General features: G+C 38.4%; 1 protein-coding gene across 8 annotated transcripts in view; it reads left to right on the forward strand.

Annotated features, from left to right (window-relative positions):
* LOC138765161 (nuclear transcription factor Y subunit alpha-like) overlaps nucleotides 1-26343 on the forward strand; it is a 54487-nt gene that overhangs the window by 23852 nt on the left and 4292 nt on the right. For 7 of the 8 annotated variants that reach the window (XM_069942010.1, XM_069942009.1, XM_069942013.1 and 4 more), the window contains 6 exons: nucleotides 454-556; nucleotides 5470-5618; nucleotides 10231-10404; nucleotides 13769-13861; nucleotides 15313-15356; nucleotides 26098-26139. In XM_069942010.1, the coding sequence (XP_069798111.1) occupies nucleotides 454-556; nucleotides 5470-5618; nucleotides 10231-10404; nucleotides 13769-13861; nucleotides 15313-15333 (540 nt within the window). In that variant the 3' untranslated portion in view covers nucleotides 15334-15356; nucleotides 26098-26139. The remainder of the gene's footprint in view (nucleotides 1-453; nucleotides 557-5469; nucleotides 5619-10230; nucleotides 10405-13768; nucleotides 13862-15312; nucleotides 15357-26097; nucleotides 26140-26343) is intronic. The other variant, XM_069942008.1, reaches the window with a different exon arrangement.

Genomic DNA, 26343 nt, shown 5'->3' on the forward strand with positions numbered 1-26343 from the left:
GTCTGCCTGTCCCGCATCGGACTGGTCAGCCACAAACGAGCCTGCAGCTGACGTGGACTTTTTACCCCCTCCATAAATCTTCGTCCGCGAAGCCAAGCCAAAGAAGAAAGAAAGAAGAAAAGAAGAAAGAAGTGACTGAGAGTCTGTTAAAAATCATTCATTTATAACCATCTTCTGAGACAGCATCAGGAGATATTGTCAAACTTAGTTACCTTCTTTCCCATAATTCAGTAGCTGTCCACTATAGTCATACATTCATGCATCTTTTAAACAGATTCAAGAAGCATCGCAATCTTTGCAACAGGTATCATTAAAAATAAAACTTGAAGATCAATAGAATAGACCCTCTTATGTGGGCTGAAATCTTCTCTATTACCATCTGTAAATAAATGTTTAGCTCTGTTTTACTCAGAATAAGTGCAATAAAAGATTGTTCTTTTCAAAACTAAATAGGGTCAACAGCAAATAGTGCAAGGACAGCAGGTAGCACAGACTGCAGAAGGACAGACAATTGTTTATCAGCCTGTTAATGCAGACGGCACCATCCTCCAGCAAGGTAAACACCCTTTTTTTGATGATTACTAGAATGGTAATGAACCTTAGCAGAGTGATTAACAAACAGTTATGCTTTTTCTCATCTATTCTATTTGTCACTGTACAATTTGCTTGTGTGTCCCTGCCACATTTCTCTGTTTAATTGAATGATGTGAACTTTTATTACTTTCAACGATCTGAGTAGATCATTTCATTTTTTTCTCTCTTCCCCCATTCCTCCTGATTAGGATGGGCATCAATATCCTATAATTCTGCCAGAAATTGCCCAAAAACTTATTTGGCTTGTACTGCATTTTGTACTGTGTTTCAATTGCACGTTATGAAGTTTGAAAACTAAATGGAACGACTATATATAGACAATCCAAGATTTTCAATTAAACAATAATGTGAACAAGTGAATTAATGTTCATTTGTCTGCCATTCAGCAGAAAACTTCAGTATTGTGCCAAACCTTCATGATGTCAATCTTCAGACAGCTAGGATTATATTTTTTATACCAAGTCTATAACTGATGAAAGATGAGATGAGATTTTGGTACAGTCTGTTACCTCATTTGTTGATAGCAGTGAATTATTTCATTATCGGAATAATAAAGTAATACAAAGCAAACTTGGGGGAAAACAGAGACTTGGAATGTTCATTGAAGAAAAACATACAAAGCTTGTCATGGTCTAACCTTGAAATTGGGAATAATTAAACAAGATTTTAAAAAATACTAGTAATGTCAGGTAGGATCTATGGCGAGAGTAGCAGTTAATGTTTTGGATAAGTGATAGTTCATCAGAACTGGGGAAAGTTTAAAATCAAGCCTATTTTAAGCTACAGAGAAAGGTGGAAGGAACAAAAAAAATGTGATAGGTTGATGCCCAAGAGAGACTAAATAAATCAAAGAGCTGAACAAGTTTTCAGACCAAGTAAATTAAAAGAGGTGTGAAGAAAAAAAATGCTATAATTGTTTTTCATAAGTTAAAAATGTTCAAAGTAAGCTGTTAGCAAGAAGTAAAACCATAATTGCACAATAGTAAAATACTTTACAAAACCTTATAATCAATGAAATTATGGAATTGTTAAATTGATGCTTGACAAGATTTCTTTGGACCCATGGTTTTCACTCAGCTCATTGAATAAGCAACTTCCCCCATTTAATGACATGGACGGCACATTTTTTTTACATCCTGCCATTTGGCAAAATATTCAGTCTCACAAAATTTTAATACAATACAATCCCCATTATATGGAATTCAAGAAACGAGCAAAAAAATTGTGGAAAATAAATAGGTAAAAAAATACAAAACTTTAAAATTGGCACATCCTCGCAGTTAGTTTACCAATCATGCAACATATGCTACCACTGACTGTCATGAGCAGTGTAAAATAAGTGGATCCTGGAGAATAGACTTTTCTGTAAAGTTCTAGCTTTGATACAGATTCAAGCACTTTATTTTTAAGTTTCTTGGAATACTGATTTATATTGTTTGGAGATTATTCATTTTGCAGTAGTAATTGCATGTTCTCTCCACCTCATTTGGGACACAGATTTCACTTCTCTGCACTTTGTGCTGTTGGTTAATCAGAGAAAAGAATCAGAAGCTATTGCCATGAATGAGTCACAAAATTTATTGTTTTGCGGTAGCATCACAATGCAAACATTCATATAAGCATCCTTATAACAATAAACTTTTTAAAAGTGCACCAAAAGTCAAAAGTATGGTTGTGTCTTTGGTTCACTGGCAGAATTATAGATAGAATACTGATCCATAAGTGATGTATGCTCATGTGAGCTCAGCCAATGTCGTGATCGATTCAGGACCCCTCGAGGAGCAGAGCAAACTCATCTGCACCAATATTCTTGTATCATTGAATGCACTAATCTGTCTCTATTTGTAATATAAAGGCATCATGTTGTTAATATTTAGCAGAGATGGCTTGCTTTGTCCCAAAATTATATATTGATCATATTTTTCAAAATAGTAAGGCCCTTATAGCTGTGAGTGATCAAAACCCAGTATTTTAACAATATTGCCAATATAAAAATGTAGTCTTTTTACTGTGGGCCAGTAGAGAACTGAAGGATAAACATGCCCCTGCTATGACAAACTTAATAGCAGCTGACTGCATGGTTATATAGTTGGTGAGAAAAGCAAACTAAAATAGAAAGTGGGGATGGTGGGATAGCCTAGGAACATGTTGCAATTCATGCCAGCTCAACAGAGTACCAGGCATTTTTCCTGCCAGCTCAACAGAGTACCAGACATTTTTCATGCCAGCCCAACAGAGTGCCAGGTATTTTTCATGCCAGCTCAACAGAGTACCAGGCATTTTTCATGCCAGCTCAACAGAGTACCAGGCATTTTTCCTGCCAGCTCAACAGAGTACCAGGCATTTTTCATGCCAGCTCAACAGAGTACCAGGTATTTTTCCTGCCAGCTCAACAGAGTACCAGGTATTTTTCATGCCAGCTCAACAGAGTACCAGGTATTTTTCATGCCAGCTCAACAGAGTACCAGGTATTTTTCATGCCAGCTCAACAGAGTGCCAGGTATTTTTCCTGCCAGCTCAACAGAGTACCAGGTATTTTTCCTGCCAGCTCAACAGAGTACCAGGTATTTTTCATGCCAGCTCAACAGAGTACCAGGTATTTTTCATGCCAGCTCAACAGAGTACCAGGTATTTTTCATGCCTGCTCAACAGAGTACCTTAGTAGATCCAACAATTTTTTTTGCTGTTCTTCTAATCCTCATGAGAATAAGCTTCACCATCAACATTGATATTTTCGAAGTTTAAGTATTAAAGTGGTAAGCATTTACATTTATTTCAGAATATTTAAATTACATTTTAAAGGTAGTGTTCAACAATGCTATGTTGATTAAATATAGGTAATTAAAAGGAAATAATCTAATGCATTAATTAATCCAACTTCCTGCAGGAAGCTGATCATTTACTAGTATATATTTTTATGTAAATATTTAGATTAGAAAGCAAAAAAATACTCCATAATTTCAAGTGTGTTCATTCTAACTTGCTACAGATTTCAACAAAATCCTACTTGTTTTCTGGCCATACCCACTCTTTATTAGATTACAGTGTAGCAGAATTCTCCAGCCAATCAAGCATGCAAACTTTTTTTTGTGGCTACTGTGCTACTTTGAGCCTCATGGTGGGCATGGGATTCTTTCCCCTGGGACTCTAGTTCCATGCCTCCATTCTATTACTTCTGATAGATGAGATGCTCCTCCTCAAGCTTTTTTTGAGTTTTGAAGGAAATGTTGGAAGCCAAAGGTGAGTCAGAGCAGGAATGGGATGGAAAACTAAAGTGAAAGGCAGTTGAAAGTCCAAGGGTGGTTAAGTAAAGCAGTTTTGAATCGTATCTTCGAGGGAAAACAAAAAGTGAGATGTACGGTATTGTCTGGTGAAATTAGTGTAACTGTCACTATTGTCATTTAAAATCTGAGGTGCACAAGAGTCAAAATCTATTGAGTGTAGATAATTCAGAGTTGTAGAATATGCCAAAATGTAATACTTGTCTTTCAAGGAGCACCTTCAAATGTTACTCCGCTATTAACACTTAAAGGGTCAAACGTCAGTCTTTATACTAAAACATAAGCCAATGGTTATTGAGAGGAAATCTCACACAGTAGATGGTAGCTCAGGTTGTTGGAGGTCTATGATTCTAGTTCCATGTCACCACAGCAGTAGTTCATCATCTCAGTGCCTTGCCATTTTCAACAGTTTTATCAGTGACCTTATGAAGCAGTCTACACTTGGATGCAGCAAAACCTAGGTGTAATTTGAAGAATAACATTCACAGCACAGAAAAAGTAACATTCACAAAAGAAGTGCCATGCTATGACCATCTCCAATGAAAGTCTTGACAGCTACTCTTGACATTCCCTTACTGTCAGTATTTTGGGGAATCGTGGTCCAGCCATATGGTGCTTTGGCCAAAAGAGTAGTTCAGGGATAGATGCCCTTTGGCAATTAGTCACCACAAAAGATCTTCCACCATCTACAAGACACAGATCAAGAATGTAATGAAAATAGTTTGCATGTGCTCGTTTGTGTACAACTCCAAGAACACTCAAGAAGCTCAACATCTTCCAGGATCAGGATCCTATTTGATTGGTACCTCATTTCCCACCCTCAACATTATTTCTCTCTGTTGACAGAGCACATTAGCTGTCGTGTACCATCTACAAATGCACTGCCTAATGCACTTAGGCTATTTCACTGGCACCTCCCAAGCCAGCAACCTCTACCCTAGGGAAGACGTGATTTAGGCACAGGAAAATGCCATTATCTCATGATTTGGATTTGGATTGTCATTCCTTCATCGTTGCTTGGTCTGAGTCCTGGAACTCACACAACAGTACTCAGGCTATCTTCACCAGAACAATTGCACAGTTGAAAACTTGGACTCACTACCACCATCTCAGGCAGTTAGGGGTTATTAAATTCTGACATTGAGCAATCTGCTGCTCCAAAAGAATGAATTTAAAATAAAATCTAACTGTGGTAAACTCTCACCATGTCACGAATGTTTCTAATCATGTTCTCAGCTCAAATTGAACCTGCTGTACATACTTCACAGAACACAACCTAAATATTTCAAAATTTGGACCATTTTAGATTGCAAAGATCTGTATTTTGTATTACTTATAAATATATATTTTGAAAATGTTTTATTTGCATTAATTGATGGGAGATTAATTTAGCTCATAGCAACTTTTAGCAATGTGTATTTTCTTGTCGAGTGAAGGGATTAATCTTACTCCTTTCATTTATCTCTTCTCTGTTCTCTCATGTCTTTCTCTCACTTTTGATCCTCTGTTTTTATTGTCCTCTTTCTCTTGTCTCCTTTATGTCTTGTCTCTTTTCTCTTTGTGTTATGGGCTAAAGTTGCAGTCCCTGTTACAGGCATGATCACCATTCCTGCTGCCAGTCTCGCTGGGGCCCAAATTGTCCAGACAGGAGCCAGCACAAGTACTACAAATAGCAACCAGGGCACTGTAACAGTAACACTACCAGTCACTGGAAGTATGGTCAATGCAGGCGGTATGGTAATGGTAAGTTTGAAGATTCATTTTAGATCCGAGCTTGATTGTCTACCATTTTTTTAAGTTATAACCATATCTCTCCAAGATGATGCAAAAACAAACTGCTGGAGGAGCTCAACACAATATGCAGGGTTTGTGAAGGTAGAAGGATAATCACCATTTCAAGACAAGTCCTGCATTAGTCTTGAACTCTTCAGATGTTTCTCCAGCAGTTTGGGTTTTTTGCTCCAGATTTTAGCATCTGCAGTCTCTTGTGCCTCGGAATCTGTGTTCATGTGTGACGTTACTATATTATGATTTAAAATATACTGAATACTAATTCCTTTCTATGGTTCTCTAGTTTAATCTAGGTGTCAATGAATTTTATTATTATGTTTTCTGGTTTTTTTTCTGCATAATTTTTTTGTGTAAAACTTGTTAAAAATATACACAAAGAGGAGAATGTAATCTTAATTCATAAAGGCAGCTATTTAGAATGAGCCATTTTTTTTAACATTCATTTGGTTTAAGATGTATATGTTTTAAATACACAACAGTATTGCATGCATTCAGAATTTGTAAGAACATAAAGTATTCTCAATAATGTTTGGAACAAAGGCATTTTTTTCCTTTATTTGCCTCTGTGCTCTACTGTTTTAAGTCTGTTATCAAACAATTTGCATGTGAATAAAATGCACATACCAGATATAAATAATGGGTATTTGTGTATATTTTGGATCGACCATGTCGAAATTACAGTACTTTTTAATACCAGGGCACAAAGTTTTGGACATTTGGCTTCATGGGTGTTTGCGATTACTCATGTATGTTTAATTGCTTCATTGGTGCAGGTATAAGAGAGCTCGGCTTACTTCTAAGCTTTTGATCACCTTTGGAGTCTGTAGTGTCCATTTTTATTTGGGACATAGCAATGGTATGCATATTAAAGGAGTCATGTTTAATACTTTGTTGAATATCCTTTACATGCAATGACTGCTTGAGGTCTGTGATTCATAGACATTATCAGATGCTGAGTATCTAGTCTGAAGATGCTTTGCCAGGGCTTTACTGCAGCAATCTTCAGTTCCTGCTTGTTTCAGGGGCTTGTCCCTTTCAGTTTTCTCCTCAGCATATGGAAGGCATGCTGAATTGGATTTAGATCTTTAACTTGGCTATTCAAGAAATTTCCAGTTATTAGCTTTGGAAAATCTCCTTTGTTGCTTTAGCAATGAGTTTGGAGGCATTTGCTCAAACTCAAGCAGGTAAAATGTTTCCATACACCTCAGAATTCATTTTACAACTGCCATCAGCAGTTACATCATCAAGGAAAATAAGACCCCTCCACACCTCCACGTCCCCTTATGATCCCATCCTGTCTGTTTCCAAGGATGACATGCCTGCTGCCTTCAGGAGAGAGAATCTGAGGAAAGCATACAGTCTGGATGGAGTACCTGGCTGAGTATTAAAAATTTGTGCTGACCAACTTACCAATGTATTCTCAGATATTGTCAACATCTCTGTCTGAGCATGGTACCCACCCGGGTCAAACAGGCATCAAACATATTAGTGCCCAAGAACAGCGTAGTGCCCTGCCTTAAAGACTGTTGACCAATAGGACTTGCATCAAGAGTGACAGTGTTTTGAAAGACTGGTATTGAAGCATATCAGCTTCTGTCTGAGTGGCAATGTGGAAACGTTCCAGTTCGCCTTTCATAGCAACAGGTCTAAATGATCCTAGACAAAGCCCAGGAACACCTGGACAGCAGAGATGCATTCATCAGGATGCTCTTTATCAACCACATTTTGGCATTTAACACCATCCCCTCAAAACTGATAACAAACTCCAAGTCCTAGGACTCAACACCATACTGTGTAAATGGATCATGGCTTTTCTCACCTCCAGACCACAATCAGTGAGGATTGGTAAGAACCTCTACACAATCTCTCTATCAGTACCGGAGTACGGGGCTGCAGACTTATCCCCTTACTCTACTTACTTTACACCTACGACTGTGTGGTTCAGTATGATGATAATAGCATCTAAAAATTTGTCGACGATACCACAGTAGTAAGTTATATAAAGAAAGGCGACCAATCATTCTACAGGAGAGAGGTTGAAAACTTGGCATTTAATGTTACCAAAACAAAGGAGCTGATTGTTGCTTTCAGGAAAGGAAACCAGTGATAGATACAGTGATCATTGAGGGATCAGAGGTGGAGAGAGTGAGCAAATTTAAGATCTTGCAAGTCACTATCTCGGAAAATCTTTCCTGGACTCAACATACTAATGGCATCATGAAGAAAGCACGTCAGAGCCTCTACTTCCTCAGGAGTTTGTGGAGGTTCGGTATGACACCAGACACCCTGGAAAATTTAAATTTAGATTATACAGCACGGTAACAGGCCCCTTCAGCCACCACCACCCAATTACACCCAATTGACCTACAACCCCTGGTGCGTTTTTTTGAACAGTGGGAGGAAACCAGTGCCCCAGGGAAAATTCACGCAGACATGGGAAGAACATAGAAACTCGTTACAGACAGCACAGGATTCAAGCACTGGCACTGTAACAGCATTGTGCTAACCGCTACACTAACTGTGTTGCCCAAAAGTGTGGTGGAAAATGTGCTGACCAGCTGCATCATGGTCTGGTATGATGACACCAAAACCCCTGAGCATAAAGTCCTCCAAAAAGTAGTGGACCCAGCCAGAACTTCACAGGCAAAACCCTCCCCATTATCAAGAACATCTGCAGGGAACACTGCTGTCGGAGAGCAGCAGTAATCATCCAGGATCCACATCACCCAGCACACATTCTGTTCTCACTCCAGCCATCAATAAAGAGGTATAGGTGTCACAAGACTTGGTTTAGAAACAGTTGCTACCCCAGCACTATCAGACTCCTCAACAACAAACTCATCAGGAACTTATTTTTAAAATTCTTTCTTGCGCACTTTATTGATTTTTAAAAATTCTCTCTATTGTACAGTCAGTTTGTTTATATTTTGTTTTTTGTTTACAGTTCTTTATTTGTTTACGTGTGTGTGTTGTGTACAATCTTTTTTGAACTACTAATAAGTGGTAATTCTGCCTTGCCTGCAGGAAAAGAATCTCAGGGTTATATATACTCTGACAATAATTTTGAAATCTATATCTACCTAAATGTGTCAGTACCTGTGTCAATCATAAATGCCAGGCCTTAACACCCCCACCACCATGTTTCACAGATGAGGTTGTATGCTTTGGATCTTGGGCAGTTCCTTTACGTCTCCACACTTTGCTATTGCCATCACTCTGATACAGGTTAATCTTTGTCTCATCAGTCCTTTTTTCCAGAATTCTGCAAGCTATTTTAAATATTTCTTGGCAATAGAATTATTCTGTCATCAACAGTGGAGGTCTTCATTGGCCTTCCAGTCCTTTGTGATTACTGAGCTCACCAATACACTTTTTTCTAAAAGATGTTCCAAACATTTGATTTTGGTAATCCTAAGATTTGGGCAATGTCTCTTACTGTTTTATTCTTGATTTTCAGCCTCATATTGGCTTCTTTGACTTTAATTGGTACATCTTCTAATAGCCTGAATACTCCTGATATTGTATGATCTCAGAGACTTAGCAGGCACAGGCCTGGTCTGTACTTGGAGGGGAGACAGCCTAGGAATACCAGGTGCTGTGGGTTTCTGTGAGGGGTGCTGGACAAAGTGGTGACTTTCTGTCTGCCTTACAGTAGACAAAAGTTAAAGAATTTTGTGTATGTTGCATTCTAAATGTAACATTATGTGACAATAATGGAATCTTTGCCTTTATTTTTTATCTCTGGTCCTTGTGTTGAAAAATGGCAACTACGGTCTTCAAAAGTGATCAAAAGCTTAGAAACAAGCCTCACTCTCTTATACTTCACCAATGAAGCAATTAAACATACAATATCTGAGTCCTCACAAACATCTGTGAAGCCAAATGTCCCAAACATTGTGATGCCCTGAAATGAGGAGACTGTATTAAAAAGTGCTTTAATTTCTACATGGTCAAACCAAAATGTAAAAAAAAAGTTAGTAAAATCTGGAATGTACACTTTAATCACATGAAACTGTGAAACATATGGGAAAATAAAGGAAAAATGTGTCTTTTCTCCAAAACATTATGGAGTGCACTGTAGACCTAAGTGAAACTTAACAGCAATGATCTTACTCAGATTCTCATCTTCACCTGATTCTGTCTCCCTATGAAATCAATTAGGTATCTTCCCAAAACCGCAAAGCCAATTTCTGTCTTCTCCTATTATACTTTTGAGAAGACCTTTAATATTGGTGCCATTGCTTTTTGGTGGTATTATTCATGCGAACTAGCTGAAACCAGATTGTCCTCCCAGAGGAAGAATTCAGATTTTTGATGCTTGCCATAAATTATTTTACCTTTATATGACACTTAAAAGCCTCTTGCCATAACTCTTATTTTGATGTAGAAATAGTTTCTCATTTGTGTAAGGATTAATAGGAACGCGTTGTAAATTATGAAAAAAATATTTTTTATTAAGCGGTGGGGGAAAACATACAGATTTTAAACTTGCCATAGGTACAGGAGACCAGCAAACTTTCTTGTCAATCTTTTCATTTGAACTTTTTAATGATAAATTATGCAGATGGTACCAGGGGCAAGCACAGTTCCAGCTATGCAGAGAATTCCCTTGCCAGGTGCAGAACTACTGGAAGAAGAACCATTGTATGTAAATGCTAAACAGTATCATCGAATCTTGAAAAGAAGACAGGCAAGAGCCAAACTAGAGGCAGAAGGCAGAATTCCAAAAGAAAGGAGGGTAAGCTATGTAGGATAATGTAATTTGCTATTTTTCATGGTGACTAAATTATTTTGCCAAGTGTTGTGATGTGTTCTGGTGGAAACATTTGAATAATCACATTTACGAGACTAGAAATTACAGTCTGTTTGTTTATTCTCGGTTTGTATTTTTTCTATTGTGTACCTAGAATACTGATTACACACTGCAATGGAAATTTTCCTTTATTGCAAACTATTGTCCAAGGTTTAGATGTGTAAAAGACAAATATCATGGCTATTGCATGAACATCTTTATATTTCTCATAAAATAATATTTTAATGCTCATCCAGAGGCCAAAGTTTTGAACACTTTATCAGAGCAATAATGTAACTTCATTTCCGATTGAATTTACATCTTGGTAACAAACTATTCAGATCAATTAGGTTGTCCTGGAGTGTTAATGCTCCACAATATCTGATTCTTCTCCCACCTTGTTCCATCTGGCCAGCAGCCATTTACTCATTTCAACCAGGGTGCTGAACTGCAAATGCAAAAAATAAATTTAACAAAGAATGTGTTCATTAGCACCTTTGTTAAACTGTAAAATATTAGTAAATTTGCAAAAATACATCAAAATCAATAGATATAAACCCACAACTTCAAATCCACTGAAGGTATATATAACACAAAACAGAATTTACATAATGTTACTTCGCAAACCAACAGCAATAGAAATTCATCAAGACAGTGTTATTGTTTTTATTTTAAAACAATATGTTTATTAATAACACATTAATTAAATTAACTCCAACTATGCACAAATATATATGTGTGTGTGTGTGTGTAAGTGAGATACCCAAACCATTTACTGCTCTAGGTACAATTCTGGAAAGTCATTCCAAACTTCGGTCTTAGATATCCTGTGTCGAAACACAGACTTTTAAACTGATGCCCAGAAGTTATGATGAAGGAGGTGGGAGTGACTGAGTGACACCAGACTGCTGAAAACTCATGAATCCTTGTCAAGTTTCTTGCTGAAAAATAACTTATAGATGCACAGTTGTCACAACTCCCCTTTTCCTTGCGTAGGGGAAAGGAAACCTGTGACTTCCATGATGCTTCCAAACCCAGGGATGGGTCAGTCGAAATTGACCATTAGTTAAACAAACATTCGTCAAACAAATATTTTGCACGGACTTTGCACTAGAAAATGCAACAAACTTTCCATTATTAAAGAATAATATCAATATAAACTTAAATACCATAGCCATTGCCAGAGAATTTCAGAAGGTTCCACATGGTGGGCTGCTCCGGAAGATTAGATTGCACGGGATAGCAGAATTGATGGAAAATTGGCTTCATGGAAGAAAGCAGAGGGTCATGGTGGATGACTGCTTTTTGGACTGGAGGCTTATGACTAGTGGTGTGCCTCATTGGGGCTGGGTTCAATACTGTTTGTCATCCAGATAAATAATTTAGATGAAAACATACATGGCAGGATTAGTGAAGTTTGTGAATGACACTAAAGTGTATGGTATTGTAAACAGTAGACGATGGCTGCCAGTGTTTGCAGTAAGATCTCAATAGTTTGGGCAAGAGGACAGCAGAATGGTTGATGGAATTCATTGCAGAGAAATGTGGGCATCTTCCATTCTTAGCTACAAAAAGAAGTGACAACTGAGATTAATTCTAATCTTCCAAAACTCCTCAGAATCTGCAGAGGTATCAGATAATCAGAATACACTCAGTGTGACACCCTCAATTTAAAAGGGAGGGGGGGATTAAACTGGGTAGTTATTGGCCGATTTGTTTATCGTTTATTACTTTTTTAAATGCTAGAATCAGTTATTGAGGAATTAACAATTGAAACTTCATCGAGCAGGGGCATTTTAGGTTCATGAAGGGCAAATTGTTCCTGAAAAATTTACTAGGATTTTTTTTAAAGTCATGAGTGGATAGAAGGGAACTAGTAGACCGCAGAGCCCACCTCACTGACAAAAGGCAAAGGAGGAAAAACCCAACACCCAACCCCAACCCACCAATTTTCCCCTGCAGCCGCTGCAACCGTGTCTGCCTGTCCCGCATCGGACTGGTCAGCCACAAACGAGCCTGCAGCTGACGTGGACTTTTACCCCCTCCATAAATCTTCGTCCGCGAAGCCAAGCCAAAGAAAAGAAAGAAAAGAGTAGATATACTTGCACTTCGAAAAATCATTGAACAAGATGTCTTTTCAAAAGGTGAAGTCACATGATAAGAGCCTACGGTGTTGGATGTAATATGTCGCCATATCTAAAGGAATACTTTCGAGGAAGAAGAACCAAGTTGGGAGGTGGGGGGACGACACATTTTATGGATATCATATTGGAACTGCATTTCTTCACATTATACGATTATTAATGACTTGGAAGAAGGAAGCAAATTTACAGTCGCCAGAGTTGTGAGTGACATAAAATAGGTAGGAATATGAGCAACAAGGAGTATAAAAATAATTCATAGTGAGATTTTGATAGGTTAAGTGGCTGTACAAAAGTGAGCATATGTGAAATTTCCAAATGATAAGGGAATTGAAGATTCTGGCAAATTGAAGGAAAGTGGATGAGGAATGTAGGGAATAGTCAGATCCCATTGGATGATGGAGCAGGTTTGAGAGCCTAATAGATCTCCTCCTGGTCCCATTTCTTACGATCTAATAAAATCATTTATTTCAACAAATTTGAGCTTTTGTGAAAAGAATGCCCAACTGCTTTCAAGGTGTAGGTCACTGTAGAACTGAAGATGTTTGACTGACTTAAAAGCAGGTTGTATTCCAAAATCTATAATATGAACCGCACAATAAAGAGTCTTGGGACTTCAGTAAAGCCTAGTTTGTACACCTTTATTCAAATATGGTGGATCACATTCAAAAATCAAAAATCTCTATCATCTCCCTGATGGACAGGTAATAGAATTAAAACTTCACCCAATAAAAGTTGGCTATCCCTCCCACTGGAGTTGGAGCACCTTGGTGTCGAGCACTGAGAAATTAAATACTTCCAGGATCCCGCAACCTTTCATATCCTGTGGACTACATGTACATCGTTAAGTTCACTTTAACAGTACGATGTATCAGATACAATACTGCTGGTGAAAGTCTTTCAAGTTTTGCTAATTTAACATGTACATAACAAGAAGAACAAATGTTTTTTTGTTCACCATTGGATGCCTTACAAACATTGCCATCTGGACTTGTCGTGGTTGTGTATTTTATGCATTTGGATCTCCCAATGTGGAGTGATTCTCTCTCCCATTGCAATGCCAGTTTAGCTTCCTTAAAAATTAATGAAGAAATGTGTGTGGCATCCTTTTTGAAAACTCTCTTCAGCTTGGATGGGTTTCCCATTAATTTTGCTCATTTATTTTGCAGAAATATCTCCATGAGTCACGTCATCGCCACGCAATGCAGCGAAAGCGTGGAGAAGGCGGGCGCTTTTTTTCTCCCAAGGAGGGTGATGAGATAGTATGTGATGTTTATTTATTTGTAATTGTCCTCAAACAACGATGTATACTCTCCAGCAAAGGTTCTCAGATCTTTCCTGGCTGACCCAATCAAAGAATGCACAAAAGTTATGCTGCTTCGCTAATTATAATGAAGTTAAACAAGAAAGCACACAGGCTCTGCAGTCTAATACACCAAAGTGCTGGGGAAACTCAACGTGTCATGCTGCGTACTTTATGACAAAGATACAGAGCCAACAAAGGGCTCAGGCCGAAAACATTGATTCTTTATCTTTGCCATAAAGGATGCTGTGACCATCTCAGTTTCTCCAGTACCTTTGTGCATTAAAAATCGCTCATCGTAATTATGTGTTTATGCCTTGTGTCTTTTGACAACTTTAGCTTGTTAGGTTGTTTTTGATTTGGTCATTTGTATAGTTCTTAAATTATAAATTCAGCTCTAGCCTTCTGATTGATATACTTTTTAGTTCTGTTTTCTTTTGCACAAAGTAATTCTATGCAAGTCAACAGAGGAATAAACTTCCAATGGCATGTTTAAATTGTACCAATTCAGATTGGGCTAGATCCAATTCTACATTTTGAGAATGAAGTCGATGTAATGGACTCCCTTAATATTAATTTTTTTTAAATGCCAATATTGTTGTTAATTGACTTTTTCATTTTATGTAAATTGAAAATGTTGGCAATACTTCCTGGGGGTTTGGTTTAAATGTGCTCTCACTAAAACAAATAAATTCACATTCAGGTATCCATTAAATATCATTAACACCATTTCATTTGGATTTATTCATCTCTTTCAACTGGCTTCAGTAAATCCCCCCAAGAGCATACATTAAGATGATTTCTGAGTTATTTAAATCTCACCACCAAATATGCCAGTGCACTGAAGCAAAAATAAATTGTGTAGCCTACAATTAATTAGTTTGGATAATTAGACATATCCCTTTTAAGGCCACGAGTGGTTATGTTTGTTTACATTTAAATTAATCACAAAGTCAAATATTTCCCCAGCGTCAGAAAAAAACTGTCTTTTTTTGGGTGCTGTGGTGTCTGGAAAGTGATAAATTTAAGATTTGTGTTCAAAAATGATCAAGGATTGGGGGAAGAGAGAGTACTAGTTTTCCAGTCGATCAAAATTCATAATCTTTTTTTCCACTTGTGTTGTGATGGTAATAGTCTGTCAATTTTTCGTTGAACTTATGCAGTGATAATTTATGGACTTTTTATCTGGCATTTAATCTCTTAACATTATCCTTTATTCTCCCTGACCTCAAAGGAACATAAATTGTATGTGCAATCAATCTAAAATAATAACTGACAATAACAGAAGTATACAGCAGGTCCGTCAACAGCTGAATAACAGATGGATAACATTTCTCATAGAAGTCCCAGCATCAGAATTGGTTCCTTTAAGCAATTAAACATTTTGATACTTTTTTCTTTTTAATAAAGGTCATCTCAGTCAGGCTGTGAAAAAGGCGTAAGACAGAGTGAAGGTGAGTAAAACAGCTTGTAAATAGCAGGGAGTGTAGTGGATATAAATAGAGAAAAATGATTTGAAAATATTGGAGACAGTTCATCTCTGAAATTAGAATTTTAACTGGGAGGCTACGCTTGATTGGAACCCTTGCAAGAATGGTTGGATCAATGATGTACAAAAAGTTCACAGGATGAGGTGGTTTTTATGACAATGGCACAGCAAAATCATACACAAACTATTTGGAGAATTGAATAGAGACATTGAACAATTTGGTATCATTACAAAGGAAGTTGAAAATGACTGCACTTGATTGAAGCAAGTTTAGAATTGTCTAAAGTAATGTGGGACCAAAAGGTAGTTTCAAAAAGAGATGGTGGATCTGCAGCTTGTCCAAAGCTTATGGTAAAGCAAATAAAGGTCATTGTGTCTCAGGAAAAGTGAGAGTCATATTCTGTGTTTGGATGGTCAAATTTCATTGTATTTGGTGGAAACCAATCTAACAAGTCAGAAATTACACAAAATGTGAGATTACAGTTGTCATTATTGTGCCTTTAGGTGAGCATGAGGACATAAGATGGAATAGATAATATCAAGCAGCTTGTTAACCACTAGCTTAGCAAATGAGAAGGGAAAGGATGCCTTCAGAGAAGAGATTGGAATGTTTTTCACAGAACAATTGTAGAATGGAGAAATGTCAAACTAATTTACATTCGTAAATAGTAAAACTCATCGAGGCTGGGCTGCTTGATTAATTCCTATGTGTCGTGAACATGTCAACGTGTCAACGTTCTATCAGGATGATCTAGGGTAGATATCACAGTGCTGAATGATGGGTGGAAATAGAACTGCTGTTCCTAATTTCCTGAAGAGGAACTGAGAGTAGAAAATAAAAATTACTTCTTTTTTGCCATTATAGAAAACAAAGATCATTGAGTTGATTATAAAAGGAATCGAATCGCTAGTGTTCAAGCTATTAATTAGTGCTCTGATTTTAAGAAAATGGGTTTTTCTTTAAATTTGATCATTTTAGTTGAATCAGTTTAAATTTGTCAGTTAATACTTGTTGAGTAAAATCCTTGACTTTCATTCTGTGTTTGATCCATCACCTTTGGAATAACTTTGATCTGCATTCAGTAAATTAGACTGCTTTTCATTTACGTTAGTGCAGGCCATTCTTCCATTTAATGTAAAACGTTCATGGCATCTATGAGGCTTGTTTATACAGGACATCATGAGACAGACCAGAACACCAATAGTCAAATAATTCCCATCCCAAGTTGCATATGACCTTTCATCTTATTTCTTAAGTGCACCAAGTTTTTCTCTTATTACGATTCAGAGGCTGGTTGATTTCATCTATCCTATCTTCTATGTTTTTGTGCTTACATTAATGACAATTATAATCTCCATTTCCCACTTTGCTGATACAGTATTTGTGACTCCTTTCTCTGATATTTGGCCTTCAGTTTACTGACCTAATTGTCACATGACTCTCCTTTGTGACATTCCATCCTCTTCATGCCCCCACCAAATTATAACTATGGGCTTAACTTGATTTTCTTTGCAAATGTCATGCTAGTGGAACAAGTGAAGGAATTACTTTGTAACATGGATAAAAGTAAAATTACTAGTGACACCCAACCTCATAAACAAAATGTTTGTTGATCCACTCTGCTTCAATTTTGGAATGTTACTGAAATTCTAAGCACCAACCTTAAGCAGTAAGGAGATAAGCAATATAAGATAGAAGGTTTATGTAAGATGTTATGGTTGGAGGATTACTTTGTACAGAATGGACATTCACATAGGAAAAAAGAAACTTTCTTAGATGAGGTTGAGAGTGTAGCTTGAATAAACAAAGCTGTGTTTACTAGAACGGTTCTGGGGCATGAAGAACGTAAGTTTTACAGACAGGCTACAAAACCTGGCGAGGAAGTTAATGCATATTTTAATAATGTTCAAAATTATAAAAGATTTTGACTGAAATGAGAAGAAAAAGATGAAGAAATCTTTTCTTTTTAAAATATTTTTATTGAGACTAACATAACCATCCATATACAAAATATTAAAAAGCAAGATAAAATAATAATGTAGATATTGCATCCCTTATTATTAATTATGAATATCTATTAAGGTAATTACAGGTACACAATCGTTTATCCGGACATCTAAAATCTGGAAAGCTCCAAAAAACTGGCAATTTTTCTTGGTGCTGGTACAGTGGAGGGAGAGAGAGAAAGAGACAGCAGTGTGACTCGGGCGGTGGGGGGGGGGAGAGAGTCGGCAGTGCGACTCGGGTGGGCAGGGGGAGGAGGAAGAGACGGCAGTGCGACTCAGGTGGGCAGGGGGAGGAGGAAGAGACGGCAGCACGACTCGGGTGGGCGAGGGGAGGAGAGACGGCAGCGCGACTCGGGTGGGCGAGGGGAGGAGAGGTGGCAGTGCGACTCGGGTGGGCAAGGGGGAGGAGGAAGAGACGGCAGTGCGACTCGGGTGGGCAGGGGGAAGAGGAAGAGACGGCAGCACGACTCGGGTGGGCGAGGGGAGGAGATACGGCAGCGTGACTCGGGTGGGCGAGGGGAGGAGAGGTGGCAGTGCGACTCGGGTGGGCAAGGGGGAGGAGGAAGAGACGGCAGTGCGACTCGGGTGGGCAGGGGGAGGAGGAAGAGACGGCAGCACGACTCGGGTGGGCGAGGGGAGGAGAGACGGCAGCGCGACTCGGGTGGGCGAGGGGAGGAGAGGTGGCAGTGCGACTCGGGTGGGCAAGGGGGAAGAGAGACGGCAGAACATCTCGGGGGTGGGAGAGAGAGACAGCAGCGGGACTCGGGTGGGCAGGGGAGAGAGAGACGGCAGGGCGACTGGCGACTTAAATCTGGGGCAGCGGCTTTTGTTTTGAAATCTGGAAAGATCCAAAATTCAGAACACACTATCCCCCAAGGGTTCCGGATAAAAGATTGTGTACCTGTGTGTCTGTGTATATATATTTTATCAAATAAATACTATTACAATAAATTATAATTAAACCAACAAATTCACTTATCAAAAAGAAAAAAGAAACCAAAAACTAAAACTAATCTACCTCTAATCAAGGTTACAAGAAAAATAAAATGTTGGATGAGATCGCAACCTCTAGAAGATGAACGAAACAGCCCTAGAGCACCCTAGTTCTCTAAAACTGGAAATTAGAATAATATTCAATAAATGGGCCCCATACCTTGTCGAACTGGAACTTTTTATCTTTAATACTATATCTAATTTTCTCTAAGCTTAAATATGACATTACATCATGTAGCCATTGTGCATGAGTGGTGGGAATTCATCTTTCCATTTCACTAAAACTCCCCGACTGGCTATCAACGGACTAAAATCTAAAACTTTCTCTTGAGATATCAATAAAAATACATCTATTTACATGAAAATCCAAACTGTGCTGTAACAGGGCAAGAATCCAATTTAATCTTAAAAAATCATTGAAAAATAATTAAAAGTATTCTACCAATAACTTCATAATTTAGGACATACCTAAAACATATGAATCAGTGAGGCTTCAAAAATTTTACACTTTTCACAAAATGGATCAACATCCACATAGAAATGGAATAATTTAATTTTAGACATGTATATTCTATGTATCATCTTAAATTGTAATAAACAATGCCTTGCACAAAATAAAGATTCACTGATCAAACTAAGAGTGGAATACCAGTCCTCATCTGGAAAGGTTGTATTATATTCCCAATTATTTTTAATATTAGCTATTGAGGCTAATCTGAATTCCAATAGATCAATATAAAAATGTGATATCAATCCACTATGAACAAATTGTAAATCAAAAAGTAAATCCAAAATATTTGAATCTGCAATTCAAGGAAAAGTGTCCAATTTTGACCAAACAAAATTCCTAACTTGCAGATATCTTAAAAAATGTCTATTAGAAAATTTGAAGCCTTAAAGCCTTCATCTAATAATCAAGGTGGAAAAAAAATGGTTATCTATAATAGAACTAGCCAGATAAAAATTATAAAATCTTCTATACAAAGAGACATCAAAGTGTGAAAGAATATTCAAAACTTTTATTTGAATATTTGAAAATTGAAGCTTAAATTATTCACAAAAATTAAGACAAAATCAAATGAAAGGTATACCTTTGTGAGTTAAAATGTGGTAAGACTAGTTTTGGGTCGTGGGCTGGAAATCAAAAGATGAGGATTTTATTGTTCTGAGGGAATGCAGATATAATTGAACTATTTTTAAAAGAAGTTAAGAAATATTAACATCACTGGCACAAATCGAAAACTTTGACACCAACAAAGCCACAAATGCAACTTTGTCATCTGTTGATTTTTTAAAAATACTTCTGTGTGTCTCTCACACTGAAAACTATTGAAATCAATTACTTTTATTCATTTAATTAAAAAAAAATAAAACTTTCATAACCTAAAGCACTTTTAATTGTTGAAATAATTGAAACAAACACAGGAGTTCTGAACTGGGGCACAGCTGCAGAATTACTAGCGGAGCTCATCCAGCAAATTTGGGATTTTTGGATTCAAAGAAGCATTCTGTAGTTGGTGGTACAGGTACAAAGTCCTTTAACTGGACATCTAAAATCCGGAAAGCTCCAACAACCGGCATTTTTTTCCTGGTGCTGGTACAGTGGAGGGAGAGAAACAACAGCGCGACAAAGGTTGGGTGGGCTGGGGGAAGAGAGACAGCAGCATGACTAGGTTGGACGTGGGGGAGATAGAGACGGCAGCACGACTCAGGTGGGCGAGGGGGAGGGGAGAGAGAGACGGCAGCGCGACTCGGGCGAGCGGGGGGAGAGAGAGATGGCAGCGCAACTCGGGCGGGGGGGTAGAGAGATGCCAGCGTGACTGGAAGGGGGTGGATATGGCAGCACAATTCAGGTGGGCTTAAATCTGGGGCAGTTGGCTTTTGTTCTGAAATTCGGAACACACTGTCCCCCAAGGGTTCCGGATAAAGGATTGTGTACCTGTAGTTACAAAGTTAAATTCCAGCAGCTCCACACAGAACCTTCAGTATTCACCAACAAGTTGTGGTTCAATATCAACATGAATGTATGGAAGTTAGCAGAAAAGATCTTTGAAGCTTGGTGTCAGCCTTGTGATTAATGGAGCAGATGAACTGGGACAGGGGTGGCTAACCTTATAATTTTTAATTTAGACATACAACATGGTAACAGGCTGTTTCGGCCCACGAATACATACCAGGGTGGAGGTTAATTGAGCAGCACATACTCGTGGGCCGGAATGGCCTGTAACCGTGCTATATGTCCAAATTAAAAATTGAACAGTTGGCCACCCCTGATCTTGTATATATTAACGTTTTGAGTTCAGTCTTGTCGGAGATTATAGGAGTAATTTTGAGAAACATTACTCGTGCACTAGAATAAATGGAGTAAATGGATAATAATATAAGAACCAGTGTCATCATTTATAAATCATCTAGCTTGTGTTGATGTGATGCAATTGAGTTTTTCTGCATCACAGCACAAGGTGAAACAAGTGCCTTAAGCTCGATGTGTTTTGTCTATGTCTGTAAAGAGTTCGAGAAAGAAACAAAAACTGATTAGAAGCAGATAATAAACAATATTTAATTAATTGATTAATGCTTGTTTTGTGGAAGGTCATGTTATCAGGAGATAAACAGCCAAAGTTGTTAAACAAATGAAGAATTGTATGTCTCATGACAACTTGGGAACACATGACTGAAACAAGCAAGATTTCCCACTTTACACCGTGAGCAAGCATTACATCAAACCTAATAAGTGGGTATTTTTCCTCAAACTGACAACACATGACAGCTCTGATCATCCATTGTGATTCAATCTAACTATTATAGAGTGTGGCATTATTTTGAATCTCAACATATAACAACAAAAAATGAGCAGCTGGAGTAATTCAACGGGTCAGACAGCATCTATGGGGGCAAAAGGAGTCTTCATATTTGAGTCAAGAGCTTCCATCGAGACACAAACTGGAGGAACTGCATCCCATATTCCACCTGGGTAGTCTACAACCCTACAGTATGAACACTGAATTCTCCCATTTCTAACTTGCAAGCCCTTCTGTTCCTTTTTCCCACTCTCGTGATCCAACTAGGGGTCTCACAGGCACACTTCTTTCCAAACTGCCCTCCACGTAGTTCCATCTGCCTTTCTCCAACACACTTAAGCACTGGGTCTCCTAATCCCTTCCTCTGCTGCCCACCATCCCTCCTTTATCTCATTCCATTCATCATCTACCTCTTGTATCAGATTCCATGATTTGTTGTCGCTACTTATCACCTCCCAGCCTCTGTTGCTATCTCCACCTTTCCCTCCCCCACCTCACTCTATCTGCCTATCAACCCTTCCTCTCTTGTATCCACCAATCACTTGCTAGCTCCTGCCTCACCCATCACCTCTTTGTACTGATTATTTCCCCTTCACCTTCTGTCCTGTTGGAGAGTCTCAATGTGAAATGTTGAAAATCTCTTTGTCTCCACAGTTGCTGTTTGGCTCATTGAGCTCCTCCACCAGCTCGCTTTTGCTTCAGGTTCCTGCATCATTGGTCTCTTGTGTCTCTGAGTTTCAAACAGCCTTGTATTATTTCTCCAGACTGTTACATCTGCAAAGTATGGAAACAGAATCTGCAGTCACTTTGGAAAATATATGACTGAAAATTTGTTTTAACCAATGGTGCCAGATTCCGAAGATTCCTCTACTTAGTCACTTTCAGAGGGTCTCTTGTTTGCTGACCTGAAGTCACTATGACTGCTGTTGACCACTTTCAGGGGCATATTTTCCAGGAAACCCTCTGCCTTTCGTATTCCACAGTGATTCCTGCCTTCTCTTAAAATGCAGAGAGCAATTGTGAAGAGGATGTATGGCAAAAAGTGGCATTTGCGTTTGCGTGTTCTGTTGAATGAGGAGCTAAATTAGTAACCCCCACACAAATGAAGGAATTGCATTGTGTAATTGCCTTCTTATCCATTGATTGGAATGTAAGCAGATGTGTTCCATGGCAAGGACTAAATTGAGGAACAGCTTCAACTGGTTGAGCACCAGTGCACTGTTCATTCTATAGATACATCATCAGCCGGGTAATGCCATGAGCAACATTCTAGGTATAGCCAGCTTAGGGAGAGACTTTGCATCTTAAAAGGTGATATGGATTATGAATGGAGCTGAACTATGAGATAAGTGTAGGACAGAAGTCTCTTGTATCAGAGGACAGGAAGCTCTCCACATACTGGCTCACAAAGCATGGAAATTTATGGCTTGGACAAATGTCAAATACTGAGGATGAAATGCACTCCTGCAAACAATTCAGTGACCTCATGAGTCATTACAGTTAATGAAGGCATATTGAAATTCCAGATCCTATTAACCACACTGCTGGCACTAATGCCACTCATTTCACTATAATGCCACAATTTACCTTCTAACCTCCATCAGTCAAGCTGTCATACATGTGCTGACCTTCTCTTATAGTTAGCGCTTTGTCAAGCTTATTATTCATGATTCTATCAGCTATTTCACACAAACACAATGCATGGTAAAAATCCCCTCTTGAAGGGATGATGCAACACAACTGGAGTTCACAGTATCTGATCAGAGGTGAACAGACGTAGCCTGATCCCTTTGGGAAGCTAATGTTCACGAATGCTAAATAAGAATCAAGCACCTGTTCCAGCATTCATGCAAATTCGGCTGATGGACAGACCTAGGTAATGGAACTCATAACTTGGGACTGCCTGTAATTAAATTGTATATTAAAGGTGAGATGTGTATCCGATGAATGAGCCATTGAAAGGGTAGCAACTTCTGGAAAGCAACGATGACATACAGTTTTGTTGTGTTTGTCAAAAATTAAGGCCATGATTCCTCATCTTTAAAATTACAACGTGTTTGAATATGGCTGAATAGAACAGCATGGGTTCAGATTTCTTACAGATGATAGAGATGCAAGAATGCTTTAGTATCAGAGGTTCTTGATTTTTGTGTTACCTTTTTCTCTTCGCTTCCTCCATTCTTCATGAACGAGCACCACTTTTTATGTGGGTACACTGAAGAGGCGATCCGAGACTTATTGTTCCCAGTGATGTATGCAAATTTTGAAACTTCAGGATGTTCTAAGAGAGTCTTTGAATATCTTTTCCTGCCCAAGACATGACTGTTTGCCCTCAGTTAGTTCTCCATAAAGTAGCTGTTTGGTATTTAAGATCATACATCTTCTAACATGTCCTGCCCATCTGGTCTGTGATTCTTTCAACAGTTGTAGGGCTCAAATGTTGGCTTAGATGGAACATGATGAGTTGATGGGTATGAAATATGCACCACGTGCTGATTTATGAATGCTACCTTAAAGTCAAGCTTGGAAGAATCTGTTACCAGCTTTCTTGCTTTACAATGGGGATTTGTACAGATCCCATTCTTTCACTTGTAAAGTGATGGCCAAATCGCAGTGTATATGCGCGCACCCATGATGTCATATCTGGGTCCCAAAAAAGCAACTACCACTACATCCACTTAAAAATTTGGGTTCTGTATCAGGTATAGTAGGATGGTGCAGCTGGACCATAATGTGTCCTTCCAATGGTTTACTTAAATTCTGAGTTTGCTCCCTTAGAGGTGTGGTAGAGGCCGTACTGAGTACACACCTCAGCTCAAGATGGTGGAATTTGATCTGCCATGTTGTTCACAAGTGTGCTGTTGCTCATGTTTACATTCATGCATCTAAGCCAAACGTTGCTTGTGGTCTGTAAGTTACTCCACCAAAGTTCCCTGCCTTATTCCAGTCAGAAAAAAGTCACTGGGAAAACACTGCGCAGGAGTACTCGAGGATTATTTAAATGAATGGTTTGATTATCTCCATAATATGTCAGCATTTAATTTGCAAATTTGATTTACACTGTTTATTTTATGGTTTTTGTTTTAATGTCAAGTATATGCTCTTATAATCAGTAACAGGAAAAATCAAGTGTAGGAAATTGGGATTGTGGTTATTGTAATTGCACCCTTCTTTGTAAATTCTTTAAGAATAATCCAGGCAGATTGTGTATCTTTCCCTCATCCCTTTACCTATCATGCACTTGTGCTTCTGTTTCTCAAGTATTTGGTTAGTGTCAAGACCATGGCACATCTTGGTATCCTCTGGAAAGTACTGCTGAGTTCCAAGAGAGTGGCGCAGGCAGTGCAAATGCTATTTCAGCGTCCCACCGGTCTGCTCCACCACATTCCCTGTGGGAGGAAGTTGGGGGGGGGGGGGTCTTGTCATTTCTTGTCTACTCTGCATTTCTTTTGTGATTTGCATGCATTTTGACTGGGGCTGTCCCAGAAGAAAGACATCAAAACCGACAGCATAAGAGACTGAGCCCTCCTGTTCTTCACAACATACCTTGTGAATGCTGACGCGATGGAATTTCTTTGAGTTAACGTGCAGCTTTTACAAATTATTAGATATGTTCATTTATTTTCAACTAATCCAGAGAAATGTGCTATCTTAACAAAGCTTTATTTGTTCCACATCTTGGATTCTGACAAGACAGAATGAAACATTGTTGACTAATACAAAAGTTGGCATCAAACAACTGCAGCCATAATCCAGGCATGTAATGTCATGTCATAGTTTTCATGACACTGGGAATGCAGTTCTTGACCTACTCTGAAAATAGACTCTTGACTGGAGCAAGCACAAGTGCAGATCTTCAGCAATCTGACCTTTTTTGAAGCAGACATCTCCAACACTCTTTCAAACTGAGGTTTGGGTTGAGAATCGGATTCTTAGCAATTTGGCCCAATATGTTCTGATGAGAGCCCTTCTGCCATTGTGTCATTTTTTTTTTAAGCAACTTGCCCTGCTTTAATTACATTTTGCTCATTTTCCTCCTTATTCAGATTTATTATCGAAAGTACACTCATGACATCACATACAATCCTGAGATCCTTGTTTCTGCGGGTAAATGTCAATCAAAGTAGCCATGTTTTACAGTATCTAGTTTGAGCAAAGGGTTGTTAATATGTTTTGGTCCCTTTCAGCTAGCACAAAGCCACAAAAAATCATCAGTTGTAAAATTGAAGCATAATTAAAACATATCAACTGGAACCTAAATAATTGATCTTTCTAAATAGCACAAATGAGAGTCCTTGATGTTGCTAAATCTTCGTTCAGCCCTGCAGGGTGAAGAGAGGATTTTGAGTTCAAAGCAGTGTTAAACACAATTGGCATCCTGAACTGCATCCATTTGATGGATGCTCCCTCGATCTGTAGTAATCACCTCAATATATCTGGTGACATTTGGCCTAATAGTGGGTTGCAGACATCATTTTGAATTCAAAAGGCACTTGCAATGATCACAGTGTTTTAACAGGAAACTTTACCAATAGCATTAAAACTTAATGCTTTTCAGGACTGACGGATCTGCTGTATGTTTCCATGTTTGTGATTTGGATCAAATTTTATTGTCCAGAGCCTCATCTCCTGTATCAGATAGATGTGTACTTGCATATGCTGACACCCGTATTTGAGCGTGAATGTCGTAGATAAGGAGCATCCTGTCACTTGATCCTTGAGAGTGACATCCTTACCAATCCTGAATATGTACAATTAGAAATATTATTAGTAGTGGAAGTATTTTCTTCACTATTGGATTTTTACCCTTATTAAAAATGCCTTTATGCATATTGAAAACCAACCCTTAAGGTTGTCAGCTGTGATTTTGTGACATTTATTTGTATATTTATATTTATTCAACAGCCTGAATGATTTCTGGGTAGGCTAGAGAAAATTCAAAAAAAGGTACGGTATGATTCTGTTACACTTTTAGAGTGGGATACTGCATATGGAGCTTCTCTTCAAACATTCTTTTACAGTGCATTTCTAGTTGAGTTGCAATTGATGATGAAGCAAGAAGGACAAATCAATGTTTCTGCAGACTCTTGTTTATAAAAGCCAATAAAACATTGTCTCTTCTACCATAGAAAAACCATTGAGTTAGCAATC

This window comes from Narcine bancroftii, chromosome 5 (assembly GCF_036971445.1).
Source record: "Narcine bancroftii isolate sNarBan1 chromosome 5, sNarBan1.hap1, whole genome shotgun sequence".
NCBI lineage: Eukaryota > Metazoa > Chordata > Chondrichthyes > Torpediniformes > Narcinidae > Narcine > Narcine bancroftii.